The sequence below is a fragment of the Fusarium phalaenopsidis genome, assembly GCF_050370095.1.
Source record: "Fusarium phalaenopsidis strain FUZ10S chromosome Unknown contig_32332, whole genome shotgun sequence".
Taxonomy (NCBI): domain Eukaryota; kingdom Fungi; phylum Ascomycota; class Sordariomycetes; order Hypocreales; family Nectriaceae; genus Fusarium; species Fusarium phalaenopsidis.
In genome coordinates, this window is record NW_028145391.1 from 3,358,915 (window position 1) to 3,372,179 (window position 13,265).

At 53.0% G+C, this 13,265-nt stretch overlaps 6 protein-coding genes across 6 annotated transcripts; 2 read left to right on the forward strand and 4 right to left on the reverse strand.

Annotated features, from left to right (window-relative positions):
• Positions 1–114: 114 nt before the first annotated feature.
• On the reverse strand, positions 115–1,500 carry LRP88_14055 (uncharacterized protein; the record flags this gene model as incomplete). The annotated part of the gene is made up of 3 exons (XM_083250407.1): positions 115–219; positions 272–352; positions 574–1,500. The coding sequence occupies 3 exons, from the start codon at positions 1,498–1,500 to the stop codon at positions 115–117; spliced, it is 1,113 nt and encodes a 370-aa protein (XP_083094741.1).
• Positions 1,501–2,267: 767 nt separating this feature from the next.
• Positions 2,268–2,986, forward strand: LRP88_14056 (DsbA family oxidoreductase; the record flags this gene model as incomplete). Its single annotated transcript, XM_083250408.1, has 2 exons — positions 2,268–2,312; positions 2,366–2,986. 2 exons carry the CDS (start codon positions 2,268–2,270, stop codon positions 2,984–2,986), a joined length of 666 nt encoding a protein of 221 aa, XP_083094742.1.
• A 348-nt stretch (positions 2,987–3,334) lies between these two features.
• LRP88_14057 (tryptophan synthase beta subunit-like PLP-dependent enzyme) lies at positions 3,335–4,431 on the reverse strand (the record flags this gene model as incomplete). The annotated part of the gene is made up of 2 exons (XM_083250409.1): positions 3,335–4,184; positions 4,244–4,431. The coding sequence occupies 2 exons, from the start codon at positions 4,429–4,431 to the stop codon at positions 3,335–3,337; spliced, it is 1,038 nt and encodes a 345-aa protein (XP_083094743.1).
• Positions 4,432–5,907: 1,476 nt separating this feature from the next.
• Positions 5,908–7,692, reverse strand: LRP88_14058 (Alpha/Beta hydrolase protein; the record flags this gene model as incomplete). The annotated part of the gene is made up of 6 exons (XM_083250410.1): positions 5,908–6,486; positions 6,541–6,885; positions 6,974–7,158; positions 7,206–7,253; positions 7,301–7,473; positions 7,523–7,692. The coding sequence occupies 6 exons, from the start codon at positions 7,690–7,692 to the stop codon at positions 5,908–5,910; spliced, it is 1,500 nt and encodes a 499-aa protein (XP_083094744.1).
• A 496-nt stretch (positions 7,693–8,188) lies between these two features.
• Positions 8,189–11,065, forward strand: LRP88_14059 (fungal specific transcription factor domain-containing protein; the record flags this gene model as incomplete). The annotated part of the gene is made up of 6 exons (XM_083250411.1): positions 8,189–8,229; positions 8,332–8,825; positions 8,881–9,617; positions 9,677–9,727; positions 9,783–9,937; positions 10,036–11,065. 6 exons carry the CDS (start codon positions 8,189–8,191, stop codon positions 11,063–11,065), a joined length of 2,508 nt encoding a protein of 835 aa, XP_083094745.1.
• A 227-nt stretch (positions 11,066–11,292) lies between these two features.
• On the reverse strand, positions 11,293–12,992 carry LRP88_14060 (RmlC-like cupin domain-containing protein; the record flags this gene model as incomplete). Its single annotated transcript, XM_083250412.1, has 3 exons — positions 11,293–11,606; positions 11,660–12,014; positions 12,072–12,992. 3 exons carry the CDS (start codon positions 12,990–12,992, stop codon positions 11,293–11,295), a joined length of 1,590 nt encoding a protein of 529 aa, XP_083094746.1.
• Positions 12,993–13,265: the final 273 nt, after the last annotated feature.

Below are 13,265 nucleotides of genomic sequence, written 5' to 3' on the forward strand. Positions count from 1 at the left end.
CTGTGTGACACTCATGGGCTACCAGCACAATCATCCCTGCTTGCCAAATTACAAGTCTATCCATCGCCCTCAGATCCAAACTTTGTATATAAATGATCACAATCTTTTGCGCGCTCAAAAAGGCGACATCGACTCGGCCTTGGCCTTCTTCTTCTCTGAACCGCCCTGCTCAATCAGAGTTCGCTTGCGATCGTTGCCAGCCTTGTTCTGGTACTTTCTCTGTCCAACATCGCATTAGCATCACGAATAGAAAAAAGCTAGAGAAACTTACACGAGTCTCTGAGTGTGGCGAGTTTGTGATGCGTGTGATCCAGGGCGCTCTTATGGCCGAGTGGATCAAGACCTTGTTGTCCTACCAGCTGTCAGTAGATGCGCACTTAAACGGAGTAGGAATCCCTCACTCGAAAGGCATTCAGGATGCGGTACTAGCGCTCCGAGAATGTCGAAAACTCTTCCCACTGCGTCTCGTTGTTGCTCCACATGGGAGTCGTGTTGAGGCCCTTCTGAGCAGCCATGGCCTGCTTCTGTTGCACGGTTAGATGAGCGAGGCAAAGGTGAGTGTCGAGGACTTACGAGGATTTGCGCGCAGAGAAGTTCAATCTCAACGTCAGACATGGTGCGGTGGATGACGTTCTTCCACTGCTCCTTCATCGACGGCATGCGATTCGCCGGAGGCTGGAGCTCCTTGTCGGAGAGCTTGGACAAGTCATCGTCGAGCCCTAGGCTTCGCCTCTGCTGGGCAACCTCGGCGAGCCACTCCCTTACGCGCTTCTGTCCCATCTTGGCTCGCCACTCTCGTAGATCGGTCCAGTCGCAGATGGCTTCAAAGATCTCGCGGATGCGACCGCGGAACTCGTCGTCGGTGTTGGGAAAAGACTCATCCTGCTCTGGGGAGGTGGTGTTTCGGTCTCTCTGACACGAGAGGAGATCGTATTGTTGGCGGAGATTATTGGCGTGGGCCAAGGAGATGATGTGGCCCTGGTACTTGAAGGTCGACTGGCCGAGGAGGGAGACGAGATGGCCGTCAGGACCATCTGTGATCTGTGGGGCCTGGAGGCGGTGTCTCTTGGGAGGTCTGTCGGTGTCGGGCTTCGTTCCCGGGACAGCGGTCAGGGAGATGGGGTACTGAGTCGGGGTGACTGGCTCGAGGCGCTCGGTGCAGGGTGTTATCGTGTGAGACGGCAGAGTATTGTCGAGACCTGGCATGTCAAGTGCCTCGGTCTTCAAGAAGTTCTGCAGCATCCACTCGTTGCCACCCGGACAGTGACCGTCCAGGATAATGGGTGTAGTAGGCACCATCCCTAGGCCCGACATCCCCAGAGGGTTTGGGGGATCGGGATGCACATGGGTCGTTGGGGGTGGCACCTCCGAGATATTGTTGTCGAACTGGGGGATCTGAAAGTGAGCCTGCATCGGGGTGCCGTCCAAGTTATATACAGGACAGAGCAGCTGTATGAGATCATGCTGAAGCATGCCATCTTCCTGCTGATCCATGTGCATGTTGCCGGCTGTAGTGAAGGGTAATAGCAGATGACTCGAGGTGGGTTCTTGGCCAAGTTGGTGATCTGTGATGGTTGTATGTTGACCAAGTATTTCTGGTTGTGAAGAGAGTTGAGTGGTCAAATGAAGGAGTGAGCTTAAGAGATTCATATACCTGGGCCAAGCAGTGAAATGGAACTGACAGCCAGTGCACAATGCGGTTTTTCGGTGAATTTCTTCACATCACCTCGTCTTTGTCTGTGTAGGCAGCCGAGCTTGACTATGGTTTGGCAATATCAATGAAACAGACAAAGCAGATATACATGAAAGACCAATAAGAAGAGAGCATGGTCAATGAAACCAGCCTCAAACGACGTTTCAACTTTTTGTGTGACATTTCCTCGATCCATCTTGTGTAAAACTCCCATCGAGTCTTGTGGAAACATCCAATCTATCCTCCCTTTCAACTCGGTTTCCGTCTGCTTCTAGCCGGCGCGGTTCGGTCGAACTCTGGCCATTGCAACGTAACACCAAATTGATGAATGCTAGTCAAGACTGTCCACCTCAGTTTTACGAAATGGAGATAACCTCAAGTTGGTTGAGAAAGCTGAATCAGCAGATGTGACGTGTCTCGGCGAGGAGCCCCGCACACACAAATTCGGCTGCCTAGAATTGTTGGCTTGGGCAACTTCCTGATCCTTCAGAGACCAGGGCAATCTCCTCGATAATCCAAGTCCAGCTGTACTCAGTGCTTGGCCGCCTCAAACGATACGACTAGAAACGCAAAAATGACCGTCATCAAAGTCGACATCATCTTTGACTTTGTCTGCGCTGTAAGTTGTCAAGCAACTGCAAGACAGAGAGCTAAGCGCTAACGAATGAAAAGTGGTGCTACATTGGCAAAAGACAGCTGGAGATGGCCATCTCTCTCTACCAAAAGACATACCCTGGTGGAAAGTCTGATATCTTTGCCATCAACTGGCGACCTTATTACCTCAACTACGGTCCTTCAACACACAGCATCGACAAGTCCGAAGTGGCCGATATGAAGCTCGCCGACATGGCTACCGAGCAACGAGAGAAGCTATACCGCCGGATGAACCAGATTGGACGCAGTGTTGGCATCAATTTCAAAAGCGGTGGAAAAGTCGGTGACACTCGGTTCGCGCATACGCTGGTACGCCTCGCCAGCGCAAAGGAGCCTGAAGTTCTGAATTCTCTCGTTGAGAGAATCTTTCAGGCCTATCATGAGTTGGAAAAGGACATTTCAACCAAAGAGGTGCTTCGAGAGATTGCCATCAACTCGGGTATTGCTGCTGCTGAGGTTGATGAGTGGCTGGATTCTGAGAAGCAAGTCAAGGCCGTGGATGATCAAGCTGAAAAGAACAAGGAGTTTCTAGCTGGGGTTGGTGTTCCAAACTATACGGTCCAGGGAGAGCGGCTTGATGGTCAACCTGATGCTGAAGACTTTATGGAGGCTTTCATCAAAGCTAAAGGTGGAAACTAGACGGTGGTACAATGAAATTGGCTTGATTTAGCTTCTCTTGGTTAATTCGAAACAAAGTACTTCACTTAGAGAGGCATAACGAAGGAATTATCGTATGGGCTCTCTCGATTGTTTCTCTTTCGCACGATAGCCTAGGAGTTTCTCATGACTTTGGAAAGAAAGCTAGTAAATGACACAAAGGAGAGCGGGATAGAGAGAGAATTGAATAGAAACATGAATTTAGCAAAATGCGGACAGATTCAACTTCAAAAATGACATCTCTAGCAATTCTATCAAAAAACAAGTACCTCTTCAGAGGTCTGACTTGCTATCTACAGTGTTCTACGCTATGAATTACAAAAAACCACTCTACAGCGACGAGTAGGCGTTGAGAGCCAGCTGTCCTCCAAGGTGGGCGTAAAGCACGTTTCCACTAGCAATCTTGCCCGTCTTGATCAGGTCAATCATACCAGCCAAGCTCTTACCCTCGTAAACGGGGTCAGTGATGAAAGCCTCGGTCTGAGCGCCAAACTTCATGGCGGCGATGGTGGTCTCGTCGGGGATACCGTAGATCTTGGCGTTGTAGTTGGGGTCGAGGATGACGTCGTCCGCGGTGATGTCGTCCTCGGAGAGACCAATCTTGGAGGCTGTGGACTTGGCGATGCGCAGGACTTGGTCAAAGGTCTGCTGAACCTTGCCTGAGGCGTCGATGCCGATGATCTTGCGCTTGGGAGAGCCGTTCTTCTCGGCGAGCTTGAAACCGGCGATCATGCCGGCAAAGGTGGAGCCAGTCACGGCGCACACGATGATGGTGTCGAAGAAGACGCCGAGCTCCTTCTCCTGAGCCTCGACCTCGAACGCCCAGCGGGCAAAACCAAGACCACCGAGAGGATGGTCGGAGGCACCGGCGGGGATGTAGTAAGGCTTGCGGCCGGCGGTCTTGAGCTCGTCGGTGAGCTTGGCGAGGGTAGTCTTGTGCTCGATGCCAAAGGTCGAGGGGTCGAGGCGGACGTCGCCGCCCATGAGGCGGGAGAGCTGGATGTTGCCGACCTTCTCGTAGCCGGGGTCCTCCCACTCAACCCAGTGCTCTTGGACGGTGGCGGCCTTGAGGCCGAGCTTTGTGGCGACGGCCGTCACGGCGCGGGTGTGGTTGGACTGGACGCCGCCGATGGAGACGAGGGTGTCGGCGCCCTCAGCCTTGGCCTCAGCGGCGAGGTACCTGTGAGGCTCAAGTTAGCGATTGAAGATGAACTGTTGGGGGAGGAATTGGTCACGCACTCGAGCTTTCGGACCTTGTTTCCTCCATAGGCGAGACCAGAGTTGCAGTCTTCGCGCTTCGCGTAGACATTGACCTTGCCTCCGAGAGCGGCGGATATCCGCGGGAGCTCCTGAATGGGAGAGGGGCCGAAGAGGAAGTTCTCTCGGGGAATGCTGGCGAAAGGCTCAGGAAGAGAGAGGGAAGCCATTGTTGCTGGTGTTTGTAAAGGGTATCTTGATAAATGCTTGAGAAAATAATGACGAGAAGACCAAAACAACAATCGAGGCGACCCAAGGGTATTTGAATAAAGTCTCCTCCGTTGCCGGCATCGTCGCAATCATGATAAGCCATCGGGCGTGATGGCCCCGCGACAGGCTTGATCCACCCTACGTGGGCCGGCATGAGGGTCTCTGATGTTCATGATTGGACAATGCGACGTAGGGCGTGAGGGACACGAGGGGTAAATGTCATTAACATCATGGGAGATAGGCTGCGGTTGTCATGTCATGTCGCCGGCTCGGGGGTTAGATGTGGGCTCCGAGGGTTGTCATGTCGGCATGACGGGTGGGTGATAGGTTAGGGACGGATATCACGCGAGCCATTGTTAACCGTTGGTTATTTCTAATCTTTGAAGTAATCTAATCACTTTGTTTCAGCTTTGAATGACAAGACTGCTCTCTGATGTGATGACGAGGTAGATACACCAGTTCACACCAACACACGAAGCCCGTAACACTCCAAAGCACAATCTATCAAGGTTGCTGTAATCCCTCAAGTGGCCCCATTTCTGATAATTCCCTCACATCGAAATGAATCGATTCGACAGGTATTACAGCAATGTTTCTTTCAAATCGTGCACACATCATACAACTCTCTTGGCGGTCGGGTTCCGTCCCCCGAGATGGTTCTCACGCACGTGGCTTCGCACATGGGCTGAATCTTTGCGACCAGCCCGATGCACTTTTTCGTCTCAATTTATCAAATCACGTCACATGTACAGCTGTTTATGATCCTTTGTTCGAGAAGTGGCGCAATGAAAATACTGCTTGCGGAGACCGGATCCCGTTGTCCCTAGGTATGAAGCGGCTTGGCCGGTTCGTTGCGTGAGCACTTGCATGGGGAAGCCCTGATTTGATTTTGAAACAAGGCTAGTTATGGCTCTGGAAGAACTAGATATTACAGCGGTATTGTTCGGTGATGGTTTTGTTTGAGTCTATGTGCCTTGGACAGATGGTGCTTGTTGAATGATGTCTTTGATTATCACACACTCTCTCATGATGACCTGATTAGTCCTTCACATTCTGGGACTTACCAACTTACTCTCTTATGTGATATGCATGTAATCTATCATACCTGACTATCTATTCTCCTCATTCTGCTCTTTGGACTATTCTTTCTTAAGGCAAATATGATATTTCGTCGAGTATCCTAGCTCTTCCCTCCTCGTCTACCCTAGACGAGTACTGACTCGTCTTTGATTCTGCTGAGACTTCGTGTCTTGGGCATGAAACTGGGGCCTCGGTTCTGGCGAAAGAAGGGAAGTTCAGGTACTGGGCGAGATATGTAGGAGGGGGAACCATGTATCTGCAGTCACCCCAGCCCTTCAACTTAACACGCTCAACGCTCGCCTTCCTGCGCTGTTGCTATTCGGATATGATAAGATAACAAGGCCCATGAATTGGCCTTAATTTAATAGACTCGATCTGCCAGTCGCCAATCTTGTGACAATCTCGTTAACCTTTTGTGACCCAAGAGCGGCCAGAGCTGCCACATGCTGCTGTCTCCTCCGTGCATTGAGGCCTTGAGGACTCAGAAGTCGACTTTCTCCAAATGGCCCAAAAGCAAATGCTTCTCCAGGCTTCCAAGGGTCTTTACCACGAATAAACTGGATCCATTTCTCTTGCATGGAGCTCGCGATCTCTTGTGCGGGATGGCTGTGAGACATGTCGTACGTGTTGAACAGATACAGGAGATCAATGCCGTGGTGGGCGCGACTAGAAGCTTGCCATGGATTTGGCTGGTCGACAAGGAAACGGAACGAGGGCTTTTTGGCTTTTTGGCATCGTTTCACGAATACGTCAATAGGTAGGCTGAATCGTGCGTCGTTGAGCAAATCCAAGGCTCCGAGCTTGCATGAAACAGGTCGGTCGGGGACGATGCCGTATTGCTTCTTCAAGGCTGGGGCTGCTTCTCCGGCAGAGTCGAATGCATCATAGATGTACTCTGGCGACAAGAACTCAATTCCGTTTCGCCATAGAACCGACTGCAGCGGACCGCTTTGTTAGCACCTGGGGAGGGAAACGCGGCACCTCCATACCTCGTATTCTGTGTCGCCGATCAAGACGCGCTGAAAGTCGTCTCCAATTCTCTCTTCCCAGCCCTCAAGCTTTTCCTCGATCTGGAGGTAGAATGACCCCAAACCCAATCTTTCCTGTGCCTCCAGCATCTTGGACACGGGCGCATCACGGAGTGTCCAGTTTCCGAGTCGCGACAGCTCGTTGGTCACCCTGGCTATTAGCATTTCTGCGGTTCCTCTTGGCTGAGGCGGCGAGAGATGAAGAGTTCCTGACTGCAAGATGCACTGACGGGCGGGACTGCCCATGAGTAGATGGGCGTGGCAGTAGACGGCCCCAGCACTTTCGCCAGCAATGGTGATATTTTCCTACGGATGGCATATGCCGATTAGGAACTGCTGGCAAGGATCCTCGGCACCAAGAGGGAATGAATGTAGCGACTTGGATGGAACTCACGGGATCGCCACCAAAGCCAGATATATGTGTCTTGACGAACTCCAAAGCCCGCTGTTGATCTCTCAAGGCCAGATTTCTCTCACTGGCGCAATCGCCAAATGCAAACATGTTCAGCCTGTAGTTGATGGTGGCAACGACGATGGGTTCAGCCATGTCGATGGATGTCTGAACGAGCCCAGTTGGATCTGACAGTCAGACTCGACAACCGAGTAGATGTGGCAGTTGAACTCACCGCAAAGCCCCGAGGCGCTGGTGCCAAAGGACACAGCTTGAGAACCCCCTACAGAGAATGAGCGTTTGGACTCCCAGTTTGTTGTGCTGGCTTACCATGGATCCATACAAGAACAGGATACGGCTGTTCTGGGAGTGTTTTCAGAGCAGGTGAGGTGACTTCGAGATTCAAGCATCTAAACTCGTCCTCGTCCTGCGCGGGGATCTCCTCATCCTGAGGGATGCGAAGCAAATGGCGAAAGTCGACGTGATTCTGAGGGCATCGCGGACTGCAAGGGTTAACAGCTTGGACAGTGAAGGTATCTGTGTGATGCATACCCATAACCGGTGCAGTCAACCTCCCCTGAAAGCCTCGCCGGGGGTTCCGGGCTGGCGAATCTGTATGGAATGGCTCCATATTGAAGGCCCCTGAACTGCCGAACGTGCTCTCCCCGAGACACGCCATGAAGGGTCGCACCCAACGTGGGATGGAACAGGGAAGAAGACATGGTTAATTACAAGAGCCAATGACAAGACTCTCACTTTGGATGACCTCGGTTGCCTTATTATCACTTACCGGTGTGTGTAGCCGTCCCACATTACCTACCCCTGTCCTGTCCCACCCCCCGCATTTCAACCCCGCGTCCCCCCGCAAACACCTTGACACCCGGTCCAGTGGAGTCAATGAGGTGGCTGGCCGGGACCCGAATGTCCCGTCTTTGACATGGGAGTGGTTGACAGTACCGACAGGCATCTCCAAGGGTCACGTACATCCGGCTGTACCTGTTTGTCGAGCCCCACCGAGTGCTCGAACCCAACTTACCGCTGCTTCAAGCAAAACCTCAAGCTCTACTCCTTGCTTTCTCCCCCGGTCGGGCCCTGCTCTGCGAGAATGAAACACTGCTCGTACTGCCATAGGACTTTCATCAAGACCGAGCATCTTTTGCGCCACGAGCGTTCTCGTGAGACACCCGGGGAGTAAATCCATGATTGTCGCAAGCTGACATGAGGTTGTGTAGACACCGGAGAAAAGCCATACCAGTGTCGTAAGTGCAATCGTCGGTACGCCCGGAGGTTAGTTCACGCCGTGGTACGATAGGCGTGCTCGTTCTCTATTCCTTGTCTTGTATGCTGAGGAATTGGGATAGCGACGTCTTGTTGAGGCACGTCAAGTACTTCCACGGGCAAGACAACTCGTCAAATGACACACAGAGCAACCCCGAAAGCGCCGTCGAACAGACTCAGACCATCCGTCGCGGGAGCACTACCGAAAATGAGGCCGAAAAGAGCGGCGATAACAGCAATGGCCTGTCAAACCAGGGGGATAACATGAGCCAGAATCCGCCAGCAATCGATGCGACTGACCAACTCATAACCTCAGAACTGGATGCACTGGCTGCGGCAACATTATTGCAGGCTCGCAATCAAGGACTAAACGGCGACTCGGCATTTGCAATGACACAGCCTTCGCTTGAAGGACCTCATGAGAACCATCCAGATACTCTGCCAGAGCCAACAGCCACACAGGATCTCGTCGTTCCTGATTTAACGACCTCACCACCCGAGATGATTAACGGCAGCACCGACTTTCACGTCATGTTAAGCGGGGGCGCCGATTTTGTTCAGTCGTCCTTGATGATAAGTAAGACGTGTTCAGCTACAGAGAGAACAGGCACTGAGGACTAACTCGATAACAGGTAATGGCTTCAACGACCTTGAAGCCTGTCAAGGCGTTCTCGATTTGTTCCACGGCAACTTCAACTCACTGGATTTCCTGAACCTTTCTGCAGCCAATGGCAACTCTCCAACATTGACGAGCTCCCAGTTCGCCAGCACGGAACGTGCAGGCAGCATTCCCCTCGAGCGATTCGCCCAGGTCGCGCGGCTGTGGCCCAGCAATCGATCGAGACTGGCCGACGACGGCGCCGCAAGGATATGGATCGATGTGGTGGGCTACAGGGGCGATAATATCTTGACCGACATCTTCATCTCGGAAACGTCACCGACGCCATCCATCGGAAAAGAGAAGGAGTCGAAATGGGGCCTTGATGAAGACAAGCGCCAAGAGCTTGTCCACGAGTTCGTGCCTGATGCCCTGTCCAGTAGCAAGTTTCCGCCCGCGCGATTGCTCAATCTCGGTCTCGACATTGTCTTTCGACAGCCTCACTCACTACTTCCATTTATACATCGACCTACATTTTCTGCGAAATCTGCGCCGAACTTGGTCGTCCTGTCATTATGCCTCCTTGGGCTTGTCCATTTCGACTCGAAACAAGTCAGAGACTTCGCCTTCAGCTTCCTCCCAGCGGCGACTCAAAAATGTTGCCACCAGTTGGCGACGCCGTCATTTGGACCCGGCAGCTCGGTGAGACTGGTTGCACATCTCACATCTGCGGCGGTGCTTCTAATGGCTTGGTCCATCTGTCCACCTGTGGTATGTGCCCTTTCCAACGTACCCAGTCTAACTAGCTGTATCCTAAATAGCCCCTGTAGGACACGCAAAGCGAGACTCTGGCGCGTATGCTGTACAGCCAGACAATTTCTGTAAGGTCTTCCTCACCAAGCGTGATGGAGAGACTAACCATCAAACTTGTTCCAGGTCGCACAACTATCAGGCCTATTCAGCGCCTGCCCAGATTCACCGAGCCTAGGGGGCCTTGTGGAACAGATCAGAATACAAAACGAGTCTCAGGGCCAACTAAGGAATGACGACGCTCTCTGGAAGGCCTGGGCGAGAGCCGAGAGTGTAAAAAGGTAGGTTGGCCATAAGGTGATCCAGGGGGCCGCTTCGTTAACTTGGTGCGTAGACTGATCTCGGCGTTGATAATGACGGATGCTTGGTGGGCGTATAGCTTGGGCGACAGACCGCTCATTCGATCCCCGGCGATGCAGTTTGAGGTTCCATGCTCTGTCGAACTGTTCCAGGCTTCGTCAGCCAGATCGTGGAAGCGAATCGTTGACGGCGGCACCAGCATCGTGTCTGGAACTGTCACGATACAGACCCATGAACCCTTGGTACGCCTGCCAGAATCGCAGAACCTCTCGCCCGTGGGAATCATCGGGCTACTATCCATAATCTGGATTCGCATTCTAGAAGTTCGTATCCGCGTGGCCAAAGTGCCGTCTGCCACTGGAGGCTACAGACTCTCTGACGCATCCAACCGAGTATTCGCATCTGATGAGGCCGGAAGAGCGCTATCGGGCTTGCTAAACGAGATCTACGGATCCTACTCAAGGTTCCTCAGGTACAAGAACCCAAATTGTATCGTCATGTGGCACTTCCTCAACATCAACCTGTTCGCCAATCTCGAAGTCTTTGAGCTTGCCGCGGGTCGAAAGGGGGCTGACGGCGCACATGAGGCTCTGCAGAATATTGCTGCTTGGAGTCAAACCTGGTATGCCCGACGGGCCTGCCTCCATGCTGCTGGCATCTACACCGCCATGAGCCGCCGACGTATTAGCGATGGCACCATGTTCCACTCGGAAGTCTCCATCTTTGCTGCGGCGCTCGTCCTTGGCCTGTATGTGTTCATGATGCCGCCAAATCAGCAGGACTCTCGGTTCGCAGACGTGGAACCATACGAGTTTCTCAACGAGGTGGACTGGCCTTTGCTGGGGGGCAACGGGATGGCGGCAACGCCTGGGTCTACCGTCGATGACGGGCAGGAGAACGCAGCCAGACGATTCCTCAGGGAGGGCGGCGTCATCAGCTTTTCGGGAGTAATATGTGAAGGAGGTTATAACGCGGCAAAGATGATCTTACTGGAGTTTTCCAGCCTGATTGAGGAGGTAGGAAAGTGGAACGCAAAAGGGCTTTGTCACATTCTGAGGATCATGAGCGACTCGTTGCTTGATGTGGAGGATCAGCCCGAAGGTGGTTGATGACTACAAGTGTAACATGATGTACTATTTAATTTGAAGCGACAGTTTCTGCTCATACTTTGACCAAGAGGCTGAATCATGCAGGAAGAGAGCGACGAAACAGTTACACAGAAGAGACAGAGGAATCGATCCCAACCAGAGAGACAGAGCATATAAGACATCCATACATCAAACTACTCCAGCAATATCCTCGCAGCAATGGGTCCATACACTCAAAGTTCATCCCATCAAGCCGCCGCCGCCTTGTCACCATTTGTGTGGCCATTGGTATGAGCAGCAACTTCCTTGACTGGTTGAGCGGAGGCAGCCTCCTTTAGCAGGTCAAGAGAGTGGTAGTAATCAGTCGCCTTCCTGCTGTTGGCCTTATCCTGTGCCACACGAGCGAGCAACTGCTTGGTGAGAGGATGCGCCGAGAAGCGGTCCGGTAGCCTCTCCCAGACCTTGTAATCGGTGCCCTGGCTGTGGAGGACGCCGCAGATCTTTCGGGCGTACTCGGTGAAGAGAAAGGTTCGTGAGGACTCGACCATGATGGTCATCTGGTCTGTTGGAAGCAAGTTAGAGGTCACTCTGTTGATCCAGTTCCGTAAGACTCACCTGTTAGGATCCTACGCGGCTCATTGACCTGAAGTGGCGTCTCGAGGAGATACTCATCACTGAAGCCTCCGTGGGGTGTGTGTCCGCCCTCGTAGCTGCACCCACCAGGCTGGAACTCGTCAGACCGACCGAGCCCAGCCCCGTAGATGCAGGCAAGCAGCTCTGTCGCGCTGTTCCGGTGGAAGTATGGTGGGCGGAAGCTGTTGCTCGCCACATCCCAGCGCGGGCCGAACCAGAGATAGTCGGCCAGCGGGACGTGAGGGTCGGATGACTTGGCTGTTAGTACTGTGTTGATGCTTGGGTCGGTGTGGTCGACTGTGGTTGAGTTTTGGGCGACGAATTTGGTCAAGTCGTACTAATGATTGTTAGTTATGGAAGATATCAAGAGGGGACCACTCACCTTGTAGGGAACACAGTTGCCATGCCAGGCGACAACGTCAAAGGGGCTATGGTCCTGCTTAATGGCGACATGCTTTCCATTGTTTTTGACTACAATGGTAAACGGAACGTGCAGGTCTTCATCGATATGGGCGACAGGGAACAGAAAGTCCCTTGGGTTAGCGAGGCCGTGGCCTCCTAGAGGACCAAGGTCTGGTAGCTCCCAGGTAGAACCCCAAACCTCGGCGATGTGGCCACGAGCAACCGGAGTGCCTTCAGCCAAGTTGATACGGAAGCGAACTCCGCGTTGAATGACGCAGATCTCGCCCGGCTGGACAAAGAGCTTGCCCATTTCTGTCTGGATGTCTAGGATACCCAGTTGCGGGGTGATGAGAAAGTCGCCGTCTGTGTTGCAGTAGGCCTTGTTTTCCATGGACGTGTTGATCATATAGACATAGAGGGCGATTCCCTGGCGGAGATTGGGATCACCGCTTCCACCGAGGGTGTGCAGGCCATCAGTGAAGTCGATCTTTTCATTGTCTGGGGGGAGTGGGAAAGGCGACCACTCTGCCTGCTCAGGGAGGGCCTCAACCTTTGGGTTCAAAGACAAGAAGCAGTTTTCGATGTGAGACTTTGTCTCGATGTTGGAGTAGCCCTGATGAGCAGCAGAAGGTCTGGCTCGATACATGTATGTGCTCGAGTTTAGGGCCCGCGGGGCTGCAAAAGCAGAGTATGTGATACCCTCGGTATACAGGCCGAAACCGCGGTCTTGTGGGTTGTTCTGGCCGATGGGGAGCGCTCCGGGGATTACTTCAGACTGGTGTCGGTTTCCCCAGCCGGGCTGGTAGTCGTAGGGGTCATTCTCGCGAGTAGGCTTGGTCCTCTGGAGGTCGGTGTAGTGGAAGACCTTTTCGGGGTCAGTCGCGGGGACGCGGGGCTTCGGGGCGACAGTCATGGCGTTGAAGTGTCTATGGTGAAAAGCAATGAAGCAGATGGACTTGTGATGTGCAGAGGATTATCCTGATGATGGTGATGCCTCCTCGTCGTGTCTCGTTGTCAGCATCCCGATCCACTTGACAACCCAAGCTACTTATAAGCCCCCTACCGAGAACCATGGTACCGGGCTGGGACCCAGAAGCAGCGCGTCCAAGATGCAGGCGGTTGGGCCCATTCCCCCAGACTGAAGCATCCGTGGTCAAGTGGGATCCGGGGAAGATGGGTTGCACTC